Here is a 19,024-nt window from a genome sequence, read left to right as displayed (position 1 = left end):
GTTCTGATGAACTGCCCAGTCCTTCAGTGATGGTGTTGGGTGGAGAAAGCCATGGCAGATGCTGCCACCTGGGGAGCAGTGGAAAGAAAGGTTGAAAATGCACTGAGAAGAAGGAGGGATTTGAATACCAGCCAGAAGAACTCGGATTTGATGATGCTGTCAGCCGGGAGCTGTTGAAGGTTTCCGAGAAAGGAAACGTCAAAGGAAGACAGCAAGTCCTCGAATAACACCATTTCACTCGATGCCATTTCATTATAATGTTCTGTTTTTTAAACAGGTTCTCACTGTCGCCCAGGCCGGAATGCAGCGGCATGATCACAGCTCACTGCAGCCTCAGCCTCCCCAGGCTCAAGCGAGTAGTTGGGACCATAGGCACATGCCACCAGGCCTGGCTAAGTTTTGCATTTTTTTTGTTTTTTAAATTTAGAGAAGAGGAACTTACCATGTTGCCCAGCCTGGTCTCAAATGCCTGGGCTCAAGTAATCTGTCCACCTCAACCTCCCAAAATGCTGGGATGACAGGCTTGTGCCACCATGCCTGGACTCATTATAATGTTGATGAGAGAAAAAGAATGGATTCCCGGCCAGGGCCACTGACTGTGAGGAGTTAGTATGTTCTCCCCGTGTCTGCGTGGGTTGTCTCTGGGTACTGTGGTTTCCTGCCACAACCCAAAGCTGTGCACATAAGGTTACTGGCATGTCTACACGGTCCCAGTGTGAGTGTGGGTGAGTGAGTGCTCCCTGCATGGGAGTGGAGTGTGGGTGAGTGCTCCCTGCATGGGAGTGGAGTGTGGGTGAGTGCTCCCTGCATGGGGGTGGCGTGTGGGTGAGTGCTCCCTGCATGGGAGTGGAGTGTGGGTGAGTGCTCCCTGCATGGGAGTGGAGTGTGAGTGAGTGAGTGCTCTCTGCATGGGAGTGGAGTGTGGGTGACTGAGTGCTCCCTGCATAGGAGTGGAGTGTGGATGAGTGAGTGCTCCCTGCAAGGCGGTGTGGGTAAGTGCTTTCTGCATAAGAGTGGAGTGTGGGTGAGGGGGTGCTCCCTGCATGGGAGTGGAGTGGGGGTGTGAGTGCTCCCTCTGAAGGGATGGTGGCCTGTCCAGGGTGGGTTCCCACCTGGCCCCTGAGCTGCTGGGATGAGCTATGACCACCTGCCACGCTGAACTTGAATCATCCCACAAATAATTACGTTACTTGTTTAGTATCACTCTTTCTTAAATGTACCTATAGCTCATATTTACTTTAATGTTTAATATCAGAAGTGTTTTGGTCTTTAGAAGTCTGGTGATGTTTTTGTGAGCAGGAATATGCCATAGGAACCTCACTCCTGTTTATATCAATTTCCCTGTGGTAGAATTGTTTTGCTATATGTTGTTTCACTTAAAGTCACAGTTACCAAGAACTTATCAATGACATGAAGTGACGACTTAGTGTAGTAATATTCTACTTGGAAAATATTCTCTTCCTGTGGATTAGAGGAATAATGTGTGGAAAGGGTTAATATTTTGAGGTGATGAAGTCCTGGGCTTCAATGCCAGCATGAAAATGTGGACACTTGGAAAAAATACAAATAGGACTTCGTGACTAAGCAGATACGGGGATTAAGAAGAGAAATGAGTCAGTGATGACAGCAGGACTGAGGGCGTGGTCGCACCAGAGGCATAGGGAAGTCAGAAAGGAAGAATTCTGCTTTCTGTAAGGAAGATGATAAATCTGCCTTTGGAAATGCTGATTTTGAGCCAAAAAGTTAAGTGAAAAATTGAAGATTTATATCTTCAACCTTAGCTAGCTAGCTAGACAGATGATAGAAAAATGGTAGCTAGGGTACCTGCAAAAGGGTGGGATTGGAGATTTTACGTATATGTATGTTTTTATCATGTACTATTTCAAATACATCAAGTGCAAATCAAATAGTAATGAACTTCCAGGGCCCGTCACCTGACTTCAATAAATAAACTCTTGGCCAATCTTGTTTCAGCCACAGTCCTCACTCTGTAATACTCTGAAGCAAGTTCTAGACATGGAGATAGGGGTTTAAAAGTATGAAGCACAGAAAATATAGATTTGGGAAGACCTCAGAGAACCTTAAAGCAAACTTTCTCATTTTACAGTTGAGCAAAGCTAAAGATTAGAGAAGTAATTAATTTGCCCGAATTAAAAAAACAAAACCTGTAGAGCTGGAACCGGAACTCAGTTATTTGCAAACAGCTTTGCCAAGTGGTCTTCTTTCTGCCATGAAATGAGGAAAGCAGAGTTGATGTGCAAATTTTTCAAAGCTAAAATTTATTTGTAAAAGTTACTATTTGTAAACATTATAAAAATAAACACTCGCCTTATGCTTTATTTGTAACTTTGTCCTGTATCATCACACATGCAACACATTATAAAATATAAAATAGGTTCTCACACTAGCAGTGGAACAAGAGAACTTACTTAACTGTCCGTCGGCTGGTTTTCACACTGTGGCCCTAGAGCCTCTAAGGTCATTGTAAGTATGCCTTGGCGACAACAAGAGTCCTATCTGTCCGGAGTCAGTTTACTGCCAGGAAAGTCACCTTGGATGACACATTACCTTCTGTATCATACCTGTTTATGGAATAAACTTCGTATTGTGGTGAGTAGAATACACAACAAGACAATAAGAGGTGTGTTGATATTAATTCCAGAGAAGGGTACAAGCCAAATAACATTCAGCTGCCAGAAGAAAATAGTGTAGTTTTACCAGAAAATATGACAAGTTGTGGATCTAGCTTAGATTTATTAATCAGTGAGTCATAGTTTAAATATGTGGCAATGTTCTTTGTAAAGATGTTATGAAACCAAAAAGGAAAAAAAAACCACTTTGACTTGTTGAAAAAAAAAAAAAGGTGATAAAAAAAAATGTGCTTGGGGCCGGGTGTGGGGGCTCATGCCTATAATCCCAGCACTTTGGGAGGGTAAAGTGGGTGGATCACCTGAGGTCTGGAGTTTGAGATCAGCCTGCCCAACATGGTGAAACCTCATCTCTACTAAAAATACAAAATTAGCCAGTTGTGGTGGCACATGCCTGTAATCCCAGCTACTCAGGAGGCTGAGGAAGGAGAATCACTTGAATCCAGGAGGTAGAGGTTGCAGTGAGCTGAGACCGCACCATTGCACTCCAGCCTAGGCAACAAGAGCGAAACTCCATCTCAAAAAATAAAAAACAAAAGTCACTGCTTAAGGTGTTTGATACATGAAAGATGTTTGCTTCAATCTGGCAATAAAGCAACCAATTCAGTTATTTTTATAATACAGTTACCGTAAAACAAATGTTTGGGAGTGTATGGGGCTAGTTTTTTCAGCTAATCAAAAATCTAAACTGTGGCCGGGCGCGGTGGCTCAAGCCTGTAATCCCAGCACTTTAGGAGGCCGAGGCGGGTGGATCACGAGGTCAAGAGATCGAGACCATCCTGGTCAACATGGTGAAACCCTGTCTCTACTAAAAATACTAAAAATTAGCTGGGCATGGTGGCGCGTGCCTGTAATCCCAGCTACTCAGGAGGCTGAGGCAGGAGAATTGCCTGAACCCAGGAGGCGGAGGTTGTGGTGAGCCGAGATCGCGCCATTGCACTCCAGCCTGGGCAACAAGAGCGAAACTCCGTCTCAAAAAAAAAAAAAAAAAAAAATCTAAATTGTATGCTAATTCTCACAAAAATCTATTATTTAAAATTTTATAATTTAGTACCTTAGTGTCCTTTCTTGGAAAGAATGGTTTCTTACTCAGAGAGTAGGTCCTTCTGTCTTCTTTAGTACACGTTGTTTCTTTCATGAACTAATGATAGGTGGTAGCTTTTAAAAAATAACATCTTTAGGCCAGGCATGGTGGCTCATGCCTGTAATCCCAGCATTTTGGGAGGTCGAGGTGGGCGGATCACGAGGTCAAGAGATGGAGACCATCCTGGCCAACAAAGTGAAACCCTATCTCTCTCTAAAAAAATAAAATAAAATAAATTTTAAAAATAAAAGATTAAAAAAATTAAAAATTAAAAAATAAAAATAAAAAATAACATTTTTAATTGGGGAAAAATACCGGCAACACTGGGACCATTTTTTTTTTTTTAGAAATTTAATGCTCTTGTCTGTAAAATACATAATTGAGGAAACCGTGGCATTGCTGCACATCAGACAAGAGAAGAGCAGACAGGTGAGACAAGGAAGAAGTTGCCCAAGGAAAGATCTTAAGGAACAAGAAGCAGAAGTCAAGACTCAAGAGAGGCAGGAAGAACCAGTAAGAGGAGCTTGAAGATTGTGTGGCGAGAGGGAAGTAAGGGAAGGGCTCTGATAGCTGGCTTCTACTCCATGGGGTATATGACACATGCAACTGCACTTAATTCTCATCATGAGCCCATGAGTTAGAGGCTCTTTCCTCCATCTCTATCTCATCACCTGGCCTTAAGAAAGAGGTTTCAAGAAGGGTAGTCCACAGTGGCCAAAGCAATAAAAAAGTTTAAAGTGAGAGCTGGCAGAACACGTGGTTTAAGACAGTCAACAGAGACCACTGGAAAGCCAGACTGCCAGCAAACTAAGTAACCCAGTAAGGTTATATTAGGGCTAATATATATATTTTTGCATTACTACAGTCTCTTGAATAATACTATTTTTGTTTAAATATAGTCTTTCCAGAACTTTGGCAGGCAGAGGCAGGAGGATTATTTGAGGCCAGGAGTTTGAGACCAGCCTGAGCCACATAGTGAGACCTTATCTCTTAAAAAATGAAAAAAACTTAGTTGGGTGTGGTGGTGCATGCCTGTGGTCCTAGCTCCTTGGGAGGCTGAGGTTGGAGGTTGGCTGGAGCCTGGGAAGTTAAGGCTGCAGTGAGCCATGATCACGCCACTGCACTCCAGTACGGGGTGACAGGGCAAGTTGCTGTCTCAAAAAAACCCAAAAGCATATATCCAGTAAATGCTGTTTTTCTGGCCATACCACTTTTATTTATATACAAGTTTGCGTCTAGTGAGAAACTGCCCTTTTTGCTAGTAATTATTATGAACACTTTTAAGGCATTTAGTATATACACTAAGCATTGTGCCAATGCCGCTTTCAGCCTCCCAATGCACTTTCCTAATGCACCCTGGGGCTTATTAGTTGCCTTATCCTCGTTCCCTTGAAATCAAACATACCATTCAACGGCAGATAGAAGCAGAGAGAGAACCAGAATTCTGGGGGTTTATACACTTTGTGGAACTTCTTTTTCCCTTTGGGTAGATAAAACACTTAGAAACCACTTATACAAGACCAGCCTGGCCAACACGGTGAAAACCCGTCTCTACTAAAAATACAAAAATTAGCTGGGCATGATGGTGCGTGTCTATTAGTCCCAGCTACTCGGGAGGCTGAGGCAGGAGAATCACTTGAACCCAGGAGGCGGAGGTTGCAGAGAACCAAGATCCGGCCACTGCACTCCAGCCTGGTGACAGAGTGAGACTCCATCTCAAAAAAAAAAAAAAAAAACAAAAACAAAAAACTATTTATACAAGGACTCCTTAGTTAGCAAAATCTTGCCCACACTTGCAGAGGATGCTGAGTCTATAAAGCTTATTTAAGTGTCTACATTTGTGTAACACACTCTCTAAGCTTCCCAACTAATTTGATGCTAACATTTTTAAATAAGGAAAGTATAGATGTATCAAAGTCAAGCACTGGAAGGAAGTACTCATCTTTCCTTCACTTAAAACTACTAACTGAATTAGCAGGTCGACATTCATTCAATAACACAACAACATTATTTTGATAAGCAGCCCATCTTAAATATTTTTTTTACAAAGCATTAACCAAGCTGAAAACGAGAATGAAAGTAGACATTTTATATTTATCCTTCAAAAGTGGTTCTCAAAATTTCTTCCAGTTTCTATCATTTACTTTTTTTCCTAATTCTCATTTATTCAACAATAATTCAAGGGCCAATGGGCCTGTGGCACTGTGGGGGTTCTAAGCAAAAGGATCACTGATCCGAGGCAGAGTCTCTGCGGAGATTTCTGGTTCTGACAGTAGCTCTGAGGACTATTTATTTATTTATTTATTTTTGAGACAGAGTTTCGCTCTTGTTACCCAGGCTGGAGTGCAATGGCGCGATCTTGGCTCACCGCAATCTCCACCTCCTGGGTTCAGGCAATTCTCCTGCCTCAGCCTCCTAAGTAGCTGAGATTACAGGCATTCGCCACCATGCCCAGCTAATTTTCTGTATTTTTAGTAGAGACAGGGTTTCACCATGTTGACCAGGATGGTCTCGATCTCTTGACCTTGTGATCCACCCGCCTCGGCCTCCCAAAGTGTTGGGATTACAGGCGTGAGCCACTGCGCCTGGCTGTTTTTTTTTAAAAAAAAAAAAAAACCAAAAACTTCATCCAGAAGAGAAAAAAAAAATTGTATTTTATTTAGTGATTCATTTTCTGATGTTTTTGATTTATAAGAATTAATAAGGGAAATAAATATAATAGTTATATAAATTTTATTAAATTTAAAAAATCTTATTTTTAAATTCATATACATTTCCATTTATACAAACCATACAGTAACAATTTACAGAAATTTTGCTGACTGTACACAATAAAAAAATTCAAGTGGCAGAGAAAATCATTTTTGAGAATTACTTTTATCATGTTTTCTGATAATATCCATAAGATTAGCTCCTGTAACCAGATCATTCTGTGTCTGTCTGTCTCTCTGTTGTTCCTTTCTCTTCTGGTCATGAAGGTACGGGGAATTTAATAACTGTGGGGGAAGAATGGATCCTGTAGGCTTTACTCGTTTTGCAATGTCCCAGAAGAGTCTTTTTGAATTATTATTGATGAAAGTAATCGCTGTTCCATTTTGACCTAATCTTCCTACTCTTCCAACCTGAAATGAAATGCAAAGAACATTTTCAAGATGTTCCTAAAAAATCTTAGCGTCTTTTGAAAGAAAATGAATTTAGTATATATTCCCTAGAGAACAGGCTACTATTTAAAGTAGTACTGGCTGGATGTGGTGGCTCCACACAAAATGCTGTGTAACCCCAGCATTTTGGGAGGCTGAGGCAGGCAGGCTGCCTGCAGTCAGGAGTTCAAGACCAGTCTGGCCAACATGGTGAAACCCAGTTTCTACTAAAAATACAAAAATTAGCTGGGCGTGGTGGCGCGCGCCTGTAATCCCAGCTACTTAGGAGGCTGAGGCAAGAGAATTGCTTAAATCTGGGAAGTGGAGATTGCAATGAGCCGAGATAACACCACCGCACTTCAGCATGGGTGACAGAATGAGACTCCATCTCAAAAAAAAAAAAAAAAAAAAAAAAAATTAGCCGGGCGTGGTAGCGTTCCCCTGTAATTCGCTACTTGGGGGGCTGAGGCAGGGGAATTGCTTAAACCAGGGAGATGGAGGTTGCAGTGAGATCGCACCACTGCACTCCAGCCTGAGCAACAGAGTGAGACTCTGTCTCAAAAAAAAAAAAACAGCAACAAAAAGAAAACATGTCCACACAAAAACTTGTACATGAATCTTCTTAGCAGTCTTATTCATCGCAACCAAAATGTAGAAACAACCTAAAAGTCTAGCAACTGATGAATAGATAAGCAAAGGTGGTACAGCTATACAAGGAAATATTTTTTGGCAATCTGAAAAAATGAAGTGCCGACACATACTGTAATATGAATGAACCTTAAAGACATTATGCTAAGTCAAACAATCAACCCCCATGGAATACTTAATTCCCTGATGTGCAGGTAAATGTGGTGGTACCAAAATAAATAAAGAGAAGTAGTGCTGTATTATTAAGTAAAAATAAAAGCGACAAGGCACCGAAGGCACTGACATCATTTCAGTGGGAGATTCTAGTGAATATGGCATTCAGAGGCGATGCTGAGAACGCTACAGACGCGCTTTACTTCAAGAGCCTGCAAGTGATGCCCGAGAAGGGGGACACGTAGCAGTCAGAGAGATAATGTGGCGCTGAGGGGAGGCTCTATTTCTGCCAGAAAGAGAAGCTATTGTTACCTTTGGCAGCAAAGAAAAGAAAGAACACTTTCAAAGTGAAAGACTAGAACAAATAAGGATATGAAGAGGAGATGAAGACAAGATTCCTTAAAAAAATACTTTAAAGGATCAATTTTATTTTGGCCAGATATATCAACTTAAAATGATCTTTTTAAACAAGACTTTTTTTAATGACTATAAAAGCTCACTGATTATATGCTCACCGAAGAAAATGAGAAAATAAGAAAAATAAACCAAAAATTTATTACTTAAAATTTTTTTAACTAACACGTTTGGTTACTTACTTCTAGGTTTTTGTTTTTTTTTTTTTAATGCACTTTAGGCAATACTTTTAAAAACAAAATTTAGATTTCTTTTCTTTTCTTTTCTTTTCTTTTTTTGAGATGGAGTCTTGCTCTGTCACTCAGGCTGGAGTGCAATGGCACGATCTCTGCTCACTGCAACCTCCGCCTCCTGGGTTCAAGCAATTCTCCTACCTCAGGCTCCCAAATAGCTGGGATTACAGGTGTGTGCCACCACACCCGGCTAATTTTTTGTATTTTTGTTAGAGATGGGGTTTCGCCATGTTGGCCAGGCTGGTCTCGAACTCCTGACCTTGTGATCTGCCCACCTCGGCCTCCCAAAGTGCTGGGATTACAGGCATAAGCCATGGCACCCAGCCCAAAATTTTGTTTTTATACACATATACCTTTTAAAAACAAAATTTAGTTTATATGCATATATATCTCAAAAGCAGGCCAGGCATGGTGGCTCCTGCCTGTAATTCCAGCCCTTTGGGAAGTCAGTACAGAAGGATCACTTGCGGTCAGGAGTTTGAGCCTAGCCTGGCCAACAGGGAAGTAGCCGGGTGTGGTGGTGGGCACTTGTACTAATTACTTGGGAGGCTGAGGCACAAGGATCCCTTGAACCTGGGAGGCCTAGGTTGCAGTAAGCCGAGATCACACCACTGCACCCTAGCTTGGGTGACAGAAGAAAAAAATCTTAAAAGCAAAAATATACACAGTTTTATACACTGCTTTTTTTGGGTGGGGGAGGGAGGGATGAAGTCTCTCTCTGTCACCCAGGCTAGAATGCAGTGGCATGATCTTGGCTCACTGCAACCTCTGCCTCCTGGGTTCAAGCCATTCTCTTGCCTCAGCCTCCTGAGCAGCTGAGATTACAGGCTCCCGCCACCACGCCCAGCTAATTGTTTTGTATTTTTAGTAGAGATGGATTTTCACCATGTTGGCCAGGTTGGTCTGGAACTCCTGACCTCAAGTGATCTGTCTGCTACGAGTGACCCACTTGCCTTGGCCTCCCAAAGTGCTGGGGTTACAGGTGTGAGCCACTGCCCTTTTTTCTTTTTTGAGACGGAGTTTTGCTCTTGTTGCCCAGGCTGGAGTGTAATGGCGCAATCTCAGCTCAGTGTGATCTCGGCTCACTGCAACCTCCACCTCTCAGGTTCAAGTGATTCTCCTGCCTCAGCCTCCAGAGTAGCTGGGATTACAGGCATGCACCACCACACCTGGCTAATTTTCTATTTTTAGTAGACAGGGTTCTTCCATGTTGGTCAGGCTGGTCTCAAACTCCTTCCTGACTTCAGGTGATCTACCCACCTTGGCCTCCCAAAGTGCTGGGATTACAGGCATAAGCCACCATGGCTGGCCTCCAGTACTGCTTTTTTAAACTTAATATCACATTGAAAATGCCTTACCCGCGCCGGGCGCGGTGGCTCAAGCCTGTAATCCCAGCACTTTGGGAGGCCGAGGCGGGTGGATCACGAGGTCGAGAGATCGAGACCATCCTGGTCAACATGGTGAAACCCCGTCTCTACCAAAAATACAAAAAATTAGCTGGGCATGGTGGTGCGTGCCTGTAATCCCAGCTACTCAGGAGGCTGAGGCAGGAGAATTGCCTGACCCCAGGAGGCGGAGGTTGCGGTGAGCCGAGATCGCGCCATTGCACTCCAGCCTGGGTAACAAGGGCGAAACTCCGTCTCAAAAAAAAAAAAAAAAAGAAAAAAAAAGAAAGAAAATGCCTTACCCAGCAAAACTCATGAACAAAATGGTGGTAACATATAAAGCTCCTTACCTGATGGACATACTCATCCATACTTGAAGGCATATCAAAATTGACAACCAGCCTGACACTGATCAAGTCTAGGCCTCGTCCCAAGACTCCTGTGCTCACTACAACTTCAAAGTCTCCTTCCAGTAATCCCTTTCCAAAAAAGCAACAAAATTTATTATTCAGAATTTATTTTGTGTGGTTTTGTGTAATTCTGATAGCTTTTCTTTTTTCAAAGCTTACTTCAATATTTTTGTTGCAGTATCTTTTCAATAAGTAACGGACACAGTATACCTGAAAAATGCATGTAGCTAAAATTCTCCCCAATCCCCACAGAATTTATTTTATTAACTTATTCAGGCAAACCTTTTCCAAAGGTGAATTATTGCCCTACCCTACTGCAAACTGACCTGACTTCAGAAATGGTAAGTTCTGAATTAATAATCTATTTAGTATGGATTCCCTAGAGAACAGGCTACTTGCTCCCCAAACGCAGAAGCCTGAGCAAGAAACATTAACTTCATGGCAACTGCTTGTTCGACAGTCTTACAATCATTAAAAAAGGGTCCGCTATAAAAACCAGCTGTAGCCGGGCGCGGTGGCTCAAGCCTGTAATCCCAGCACTTTGGGAGGCCGAGGCGGGTGGATCACGAGGTCGAGAGATCGAGACCATCCCGGTCAACATGGTGAAACCCCGTCTCTACTAAAAATACGAAAAATTAGCTGGGCATGGTGGCACGTGCCTGTAATCCCAGCTACTCAGGAGGCTGAGGCAGGAGAATTGCCTGAACCCAGGAGGCGGAGGTTGCGGTGAGCCGAGATCGTGCCATTGCACTCCAGCCTGGGTAACAAGAGTGAAACTCCGTCTCAAAAAAAAAAAAAACCAGCTGTAATATGGTATCTCTTGAAAATGAGGCAGAACAGATTTATAGAAAACAGAATATACAATGTTGGGTGTCAAACCTTCAGTATGTTTTTCCTTTCTATTTGTGACTTCTCCGAATGTATAGATATGCTTTTCAGCCCTGTGATTTTCTGAACAGCTTCACTCAACAAATCTGCTCCTAGTTTGCAGTCCACGAATACTAACACTGGAGACTTGAAGAGTTTCTTATCCTGAAAAATTAAAAACATCTATCAACAATTATTCATATAATGTAATTTATAATGGGAAGTTTCTCTGAAAGATTACCACAAACTAGTTATCAATTGGTTTATAAATATTGTTAAGAAAGAAAAAAGGCATACTGTTAAAGTAAGTTTTATTTAAAATATGCACAGACAGAAGCTAGTCTACTGTCCCTCATATTTTTCTCCATCACTTAATTCTGCAAGAGTAATTCAACATTTTAAGTGCAATTAATGTAGTTCTACCTGCTTTTGTTTTTGTTATTTTTCCTACTACAAGTAGGTATAGAAATACATGCTGCTAATAAGTCAATACCACCCATATTTAACTTAATACTGTTTATAAAGAACTATGCTTGCACATATCACCCACTTAACAAATTTCTGTTTACATTAGTAACAGTTAAAACAATTTCTCAAGGACAGACTAGCCGAGAAATACCTTGCCCCTACCTTATATATAAATCTAAAATATTTTAAAAGGAATACATTCTTTAGGAATAATCTTGAGGCTGGGTATGGTGGCTCACCCCTATAATCCCAGCACTTTGGGAAGCCAAGGCGGGTGGATCACGAGGTCAGGAGATCGAGACCATCCTGGCCAACATGGTGAAACTCCGTCTCTACTAAAAATACAAAAATTAGCTGGGTGTAGTGGTGCATAACTATGATCCCAGCTACTAGGGAGGTTGAGGCCTGGCGCCGTGGCGGGCGCCTGTAATCCCAGCTACTCCAAGGCTGAAGCAGGAGAATCACTTGAACCAGGGAGTTGGAGGTTGCAGTGAGCCGAGATCGTGCCACCGCACTCCAACCTGGCAATGGAGTGAGACTCCATCTCAAAAAAAGAAAAAAAGGAATAATCTTGGTATTGAAATATATTTCTATAATAAGGAAAAGAAAACCCAACTCTGTATTTATCCAACATGTTTTCCCAAATAGCTATTTATTTGATTCCCATAAAATTCTAAGGTAGGTAAAGCAAGTTATTAGTCAATACCTATATCAAATTCCCTAAAAGCTGTATCTAAAACTCATTCTCTTAAGAACTGTGAAAAATGCAAACACAATCCACAAAACACGGTTAACTGCTTTACTACTCACATTTAAAATTTCAAACAATTTTTTCTTTTTGGCTGGGTCTTCTACCCACAAAATAATCTGACGCACATTGGCACAAGGTAGGTTCTTTTCTCCAGTGATAATTCTCACAGGATTATGCAGAAGCTGGCTTGCTAGTTGTTCTATGCTAGTTGGAATTGTGGCTGAAACCAAAATGGTCTGACAATCATTAGGAATGTTTTCCAAAATGTCAAGTACTTGTTGTTGAAAGCCCATCTTTAACATGGTATCAGCCTAAAATAAAATTGTATTAAAGTTAGTCTCACTTGACATTAAAACCCAGAACCACCCCAAAAAAAGACTGATATAATGAACAACATATAAAATTAAAAATTCTTAAACAGAAAACTATACCACGATGTCAAGAGAACTACAAAATATACATTTATACAAAATTATACACTGTGAAACTAAATGTTTACAATGATATACAAAGATTATTACTGGCATTATTAATGGTAGCAAAAAACGATATACATTCTAAACATTCATCTGTAGGGGATTTGTTAGATTATGGTAGATCCATATGACACTATGCTGTCATGAAAAATCATCAGAAAGCCCTTTATTAAATAATGAATGATTGTTAGGTGAAAAAAAAAGCAAAGTAGATAATATTATGTGTAACAAGATACCTATTTATGCTACAAAGTATTATATGTGTATACACTCAAGATAGTTAATTGCTAACACCAGGGGGAAGGTTGGAAAGCTGATAGGGAGGGAATTCCACTTTGTTTTAGTTTTTTGCTAAGTTTGTTTTTTTTTTTTAACCATGAACACAGATATTTGTAATATTATTTTAAATAAAAATTTAATGTTAGGGGCTGCTATGATCTGAACTGTGGTGACCCCCCTAAATTCATATGTTGAAATCTAATCCACAATGCACTTGAAGTAAGAAGGGAAGCCTTTGGGGGGTGACTAAGTCATGAGGGCTCCATCCTTACGAATGGAATTAGTGCCCTTCTAAAAGAGGCTGGATGGAGCTCTGTGAGGACGAAGCAAGAGGGCACCATCTTTGAGGCAGACAGCAAGCCCTCACCAGACACTGAATCAAGGTTAGCGCTTTGATCCTGGACTTCCCAGCCTCAAGAACTGTGAGAAAAAGTTTCTGCTGTTTATAAATTACCCAGTTAAGGTATTTTTGTTCTAGCACCAGCAATGGACTAAGACAGGGGCTTTCACTTCTGTCTGTTCTTCCATACTGTTGGTTTCTTACAATAATGAATTACCAAGCAAACAGAAAAATTTTTTAAAGTTAGTGCTGCCATTAAAAAAAAAAAGATTAGGTCGGGCACAGTGGCTCAAGCCTGTAATCCCAGCACTTTGGGAGGCCGAGGCAGGCGGATCACGAGGTCAAGAGATCGAGACCATCCTGGTCAACATGGTGAAACCCCGTCTCTACTAAAAATGCAAAAAATTAGCTGGGCATGGTGGCGCCTGCCTGTAATTCCAGCTACTCAGGAGGCTGAGGCAGGAGAATTGCCTGAACCCAGGAGGCGGAGGTTGCGGTGAGCCGAGATCGCGCCATTGCACTCCAGCCTGGGTAACAAGAGCGAAACTCTGTCTCAAAAAAAAAAAAAAAAAAAAAAAAAAAAAAAAGATTAAAGCTATCTTGAGTTTCAAATACAATCCAGGTGTCTATAATTTTGGAACAATTTGACATTTAATTCTTTTTTTTTCCCCTTCTGGTCCCTGATTCAGGATAATTATTTTAAACTATGAAGGCATTGTGGGTGTTTGAGACAGGGTCTTGCTTTGTCGCACAGTCTGGAGTGCAGTGACATGATCCTAGCTTGCTGGAACCTTAAACTTCTGGGCTCAAGAGATCCTCCGGCTTCAGCCTCCTAAGTAGCTGGGACTATAGGCACAAGCCAGGGCATCCAGCTCAGCACTGCATTTTTAAGTGCCCACTAATGTGCTGTCATTCATATTAAACTCTGAATATTCATTTTAATATTATTCAGTGGAGAAAAATATTGTCACCCAGGTTGGAGTGCAGTGGTGCCATCTCAGCTTACTGTGCAACGTCCCAGGCTCAAGTGAGCCTCCCACCTCAGCTTCTCAAATAGCTGGACCACAGGTGTGCACTACCATACCCAGCTAATTTTGTATTTTTAGTAGAGATGGGGTTTTGCTATGTTGCCCAGGCTCCACCCCCATTTTCTAACATGTCTTTAATATGCACAAATTATCCAACAGATGTTATTCAAAATGCAGAGTGGGCCATAAAAAGCTTTTTTTTTTTTTTGAGACAGGGTCTTGCTCTGTCACCTAGGCTGGAATGCAGTGGTGCAATCATGGCTCACTACAACTTCTGCCTCGTGGGCTCAAGCGATCCTCCTGCCTCAGCCTCCTGAGTAGCTGGGCCCACAGGCACATGCTACCATGCCCAGCTAAGTTTTGGTATTTTTTGTAGAGATTGCGTTTCCCCGTGTTGCCCAGGCTGGTCTTGAACTCCTGGCCTCAAGCAATCCTCCTGCCTGGAACTCCCAAAGTGCTGGTATTACAGGCATGAGCCCATGCACCCGGACATCCCCTCTCCTGATTTTTCTCCTCCGTCATTAACTACTCTAAGACTCCTTTCTCTTCTCTCAATCTTCATACACTGGGAAGCCCCATGGGCTGGGTCACAGGCTTCTTCCTTCCCCATCTGTGCTCACTCCTCAGATAAGATCAACAAATTCCACAGCTCTGAATACTATGCATGCATCAAAGACTCCCAAAATCCTATCTCAGGCCACACCTCCTTCCCCGAACTCAAGTGGCAGAAACTATCTGCCGACTTAGCATCTCCACTTGGTTCCAACAGGCCCCTCAAGTTCAACACATTCAAAACAGAAGTTTCTATTTCCTTCCTGCCAAACCCATTCCCACCCCGGAACACATCCCAGGAAACGGCACCACCTGAACTCCTATTTCATCTCGTCTTCACCACCCTGCACTGACTCCATTAACCATCCTGTCAACCCACTAGCCCACCCCAGAGCTGGTCACTTCTCCCAGCTCATACTCGCAAGACTGCTCACAATCCTGTTATCCCCATCCCATACCCAATTCTTCCAAAATATAATTCTTTACATATTTACATAAAGTACAGACATATTCTTCTAAAATATAAACCACCTCCTCTGCTTAAACCCTCCAATGGTTTCCCATCGCACTTTGAATAAAATCCAACTTCTAACCATGGCCAAAAAGTCTTACAAGTTCTCATCTTTGTCCACTTCTCTGACTTCATCTCCTAGCAGTCTCCCCTCACTGCCTGTGACTCTGCCAAGCCAGCCATCTTTCGGTTCCCAAATACCTCCCAATTGCTCCCCTGCTGGCACCCGGCTAAGAGTCTTCCCTCCGGCTGGATCTCTGCATGACTGGCTCCTTCTCGTTGCGAGCTTGGCATAAATGTCACCATCTCAGAGCATTCTCCCTGACTACCAATCTAAGGTAACCCTGGGGGTTGCCACTGCCATATCGCCTTGTGTAAGTCCATTTATCACAGCTCCACGAGACAGCTCATGTATCTCATTTTCCATGTGTTCTCAAAACCAAGAAGTGTCAGCACATGAAAACCCCTAACAATGTATTCTGTAAATAAACTGACACTCACTAATTCTAGGCACTGAATCCCAAACCTCTCTGAAGATAAGAATCACCTGGGGGAAAAACAAGGGTCACCTGGAATGAGTTTTTAACGATTCCTGGCTCCAACTCAGAACTACTGAATCAGAATATCCAAGTGAGAGGTCTGGTCTTGTCTTATGTTCAGTGAGCAAGTCAGGTGACTCTTATCATTAAGAAAACCTGAGCAAACATTGTGCTAGGAGAAAATTTTTAAAATCTATGCACAGTTCAACAGAGCAGAGAGAAGAAAAAGGCCTAAAATCTGACAGGGAGAGTGAGGGATTTCAGAGTTACAGATAAAGAAGGAAGAGCAGGTAGAAAGGATGGGAGAGAATTCCAGGCCAAAGGACAGGTTTGACAGGAGACACAGAGGGTCGCAGAGCAGATAATTTCAAAGGAATTATCTGAGTTTTCATCTCTGACTATTCTTGGATTTTCAGCCTCCTCTTGAAACACTGCTTCTCTCTTCTTCAAGGATATTATCCATTCTCAGTTCCCCTCTGGCATCTCAAGTGGCTTTTTAACTGACTCATCTTCAAACACCACAAGCCAGGCCCCTAGCCCCAGCTCCTGCCTCTGTTTCTGCTCACTTCTAACTTTCCTCCCTTAGAGACACCACACGTTTCATGGATTCCGATGCCTCTTTTATTATTTAAATTTTCTCGGCAGCCTCCTGAGCCAGAGTATTTGAGATCTTCAAAATACTACCCCTTAGTTCATCATTTGCAGGAAATTCACCATGTCTAAAGCCAAACTCAATCATTATTACCAAGACCAGGTTTGCCCACTTGTCCTGTTAAAGGCACAACTATAATTGATGGAGTCACCTCTGTTGCCTTCCTCTTCCTCTCTCAGCCTCAGGCATCAGAAGATTCATGAGTGACTCCTCTATTGTGACTCTCAGATTCGGCCTGAGACTCCTACTGCCTCCACCCTGGGAGCCCTCACCCCTGTCTGGATTGCTGGCTGTTCTGTCTCAGATTCTTTCATTTCTCCTGTTCTGAGCAGCAGGGCAATCTCTAAACAACTACTCAATAATTTAGAAAGCCTCACTGTCTCCCACATCAAATCCAGATTCCTCCACCTTCCTGTGAGGCCCTCTATAATTTGGCCCCACCCTAACAACCCAATTTTACTTCCTATTATTTCTCAGAAGAATTCTTCAAGCTGGTGGTCTCTTCCCCGGCCCCTGCACACATGCACCTGGACCTTCTGACTCTGCTTATGTCAGTCTCTTCACTTGCAATATCTGATACCACCTCTTGTTTTCTAAACCTTTTTCCATCTTTTGAGGCCCAGGTCAAATCCCATTACCTCTAAGAAGCCATTTATTTTTGCAGTGCCAATACATTTACTCTCTCATTTCTCCTCTTGACCTTATTTCTCCGAACAATTAGCATATCATACACAGTCCAGTTTATTTATTTATTTATTTTTGAGACAAAGTTTTGCTCTTGTTGCCCAGGCTGTAGTGCAAATGGTGCAATCTCGGCTCACTGCAACCTCCACCTCCTGGGTTCAAGTGATTCTCCTGCCTCAGCCTCCCAAGTAGCTGGGATTATAGGCATGCACCATCATGCCCGGCTAATTTTGTATTTTTTAGTAGAGATGGGGTTTCTCCATGTTGGTCGGGCTGGTCTCGAACTCCCGATCTCAGGTGATCCACCCGCCTTGGCCTCCCAAAGTGCTAGGATTTCAGGCGTGAGCCACCATGCCCGGCCATCCAGTCCCATTTTTTCACTAGTATCTTCCATCAGCCATTGGCAAACTACAGCTCTGGGGACAAATTTAGACCTTTACCTGTTCTTATAAATAAGGATTTATGGGAACCCCGTCACACCCATTCATTTTCATACCATCTACACTTGTACTGAGTCGTTCCAACAGAGACTATACAGCCCCTAAAGCCTGAGACACTTACCCTCTGGTCCTTTACAGAAAGTATTTGCCAATCCCTGGCCCACGTCATGTCAGCACTTTCATACACACAATAGTGCTCTTGCCTTTACTTCAGTATATGCATCTTTTCTCTCCAACAAGATTTCAGCACCTTGTAGGGTTGAATGGTATTCAAAACTGCTCTGTGATCCCATCCAAACTTACCCAGAAGTGGTCAATTCTTACCTAAATAATGCTTCTGTACTGACTGCGGTCTCAGCATGTAACTGATTATGTTGTTTACCAGCTCATTTCCCCTTTAGATCACACAGAAACCATATTCCTTAAATGCCAATGAGCTGGGACAGAGGCTGCAATAAGATGGGGGGAACTTAGGAACTTAAGAACACGGGGCTTATCAACAAAGGGAAGCCTGGTCATGCTCGGGGTGACAGTATGTCTAATGATAATCAGATGCGATGAGTCAGTTCTACAGGCACTTGGTAAATGTTTGCGGAATGAGCACTTCCCTTGTGCCATAATGGTGAGCACAGCACTACGGTGCCTCATGAAGCCCTGTTAGCGGAAGAAGATGAAAATGCTGAAAAGAGAAGTGAGGATGAGGCCGGGCGCAGTGGCTCACGCCTATAATCCCAGCACTTTGGAGGCCAAGGCAGGAGGATCACTTGAGCCCGGGAATTCAAGACCAGGCTGGGCAACATAGCAAGACCCTGTCTCAAAAAAATAAAAAAATAAAAAAAAAGAGAAGTGAGGATGAATGGAACCTAACCTGATAATCCATATAAGAATTACTTCTCGTGGCCGGGTGCGGTGGCACAAGCCTGTAATCCCAGCACTTTGGGAGGCCGAGGCGGGTGGATCATGAGGTCAAGAGATCGAGACCATCCTGGTCAACATGGTGAAACCCCGTCTCTACTAAAAATACAAAAAATTAGCTGGGCATGGTGGTGTGTGCCTGTAATCCCAGCTACTCAGGAGGCTGAGGCAGGAGAATTGCCTGAACCCAGGAGGTGGAGGTTGCGGTGAGCCGAGATCGCGCCATTGCACTCCAGCCTGGGTAACAAGAGTGAAACTCCGTCTCAAAAAAAAAAAAAAAAAAAAAGAATTACTTCTCAGGCCAGATGCGGTGGCTCATGCCTGTAATCCTACCACTTCGGGAGGCTGAGGTGAGCAGATCACTTGAGGCCAGGAGTTTGAGACGAGCCTGGCCAACATGGTAAAAC

At 42.7% G+C, this 19,024-nt stretch overlaps 1 protein-coding gene across 7 annotated transcripts in view; it reads right to left on the bottom strand.

The window, feature by feature from the left end:
* Positions 1-2,151: 2,151 nt before the first annotated feature.
* DDX59 (DEAD-box helicase 59) overlaps positions 2,152-19,024 on the bottom strand; it is a 29,429-nt gene continuing 12,556 nt past the window's right edge. For 4 of the 7 annotated variants that reach the window (XM_074385066.1, XM_074385067.1, XM_039467035.2 and 1 more), the window contains 4 exons: positions 12,261-12,512; positions 10,995-11,147; positions 10,056-10,184; positions 6,360-6,854 (listed from right to left, as the gene is read on the bottom strand). In XM_074385066.1, the coding sequence (XP_074241167.1) occupies positions 6,591-6,854; positions 10,056-10,184; positions 10,995-11,147; positions 12,261-12,512 (798 nt within the window). In that variant the 3' untranslated portion in view covers positions 6,360-6,590. The other 3 variants (XM_074385069.1, XM_074385068.1, XM_039467036.2) reach the window with 3 other exon arrangements.

Source organism: Saimiri boliviensis, chromosome 14 (assembly GCF_048565385.1).
Source record: "Saimiri boliviensis isolate mSaiBol1 chromosome 14, mSaiBol1.pri, whole genome shotgun sequence".
Taxonomy (NCBI): domain Eukaryota; kingdom Metazoa; phylum Chordata; class Mammalia; order Primates; family Cebidae; genus Saimiri; species Saimiri boliviensis.
Note: the sequence above shows the minus strand (reverse complement) of the source record. Positions and strands in the feature narration are given on the sequence as shown.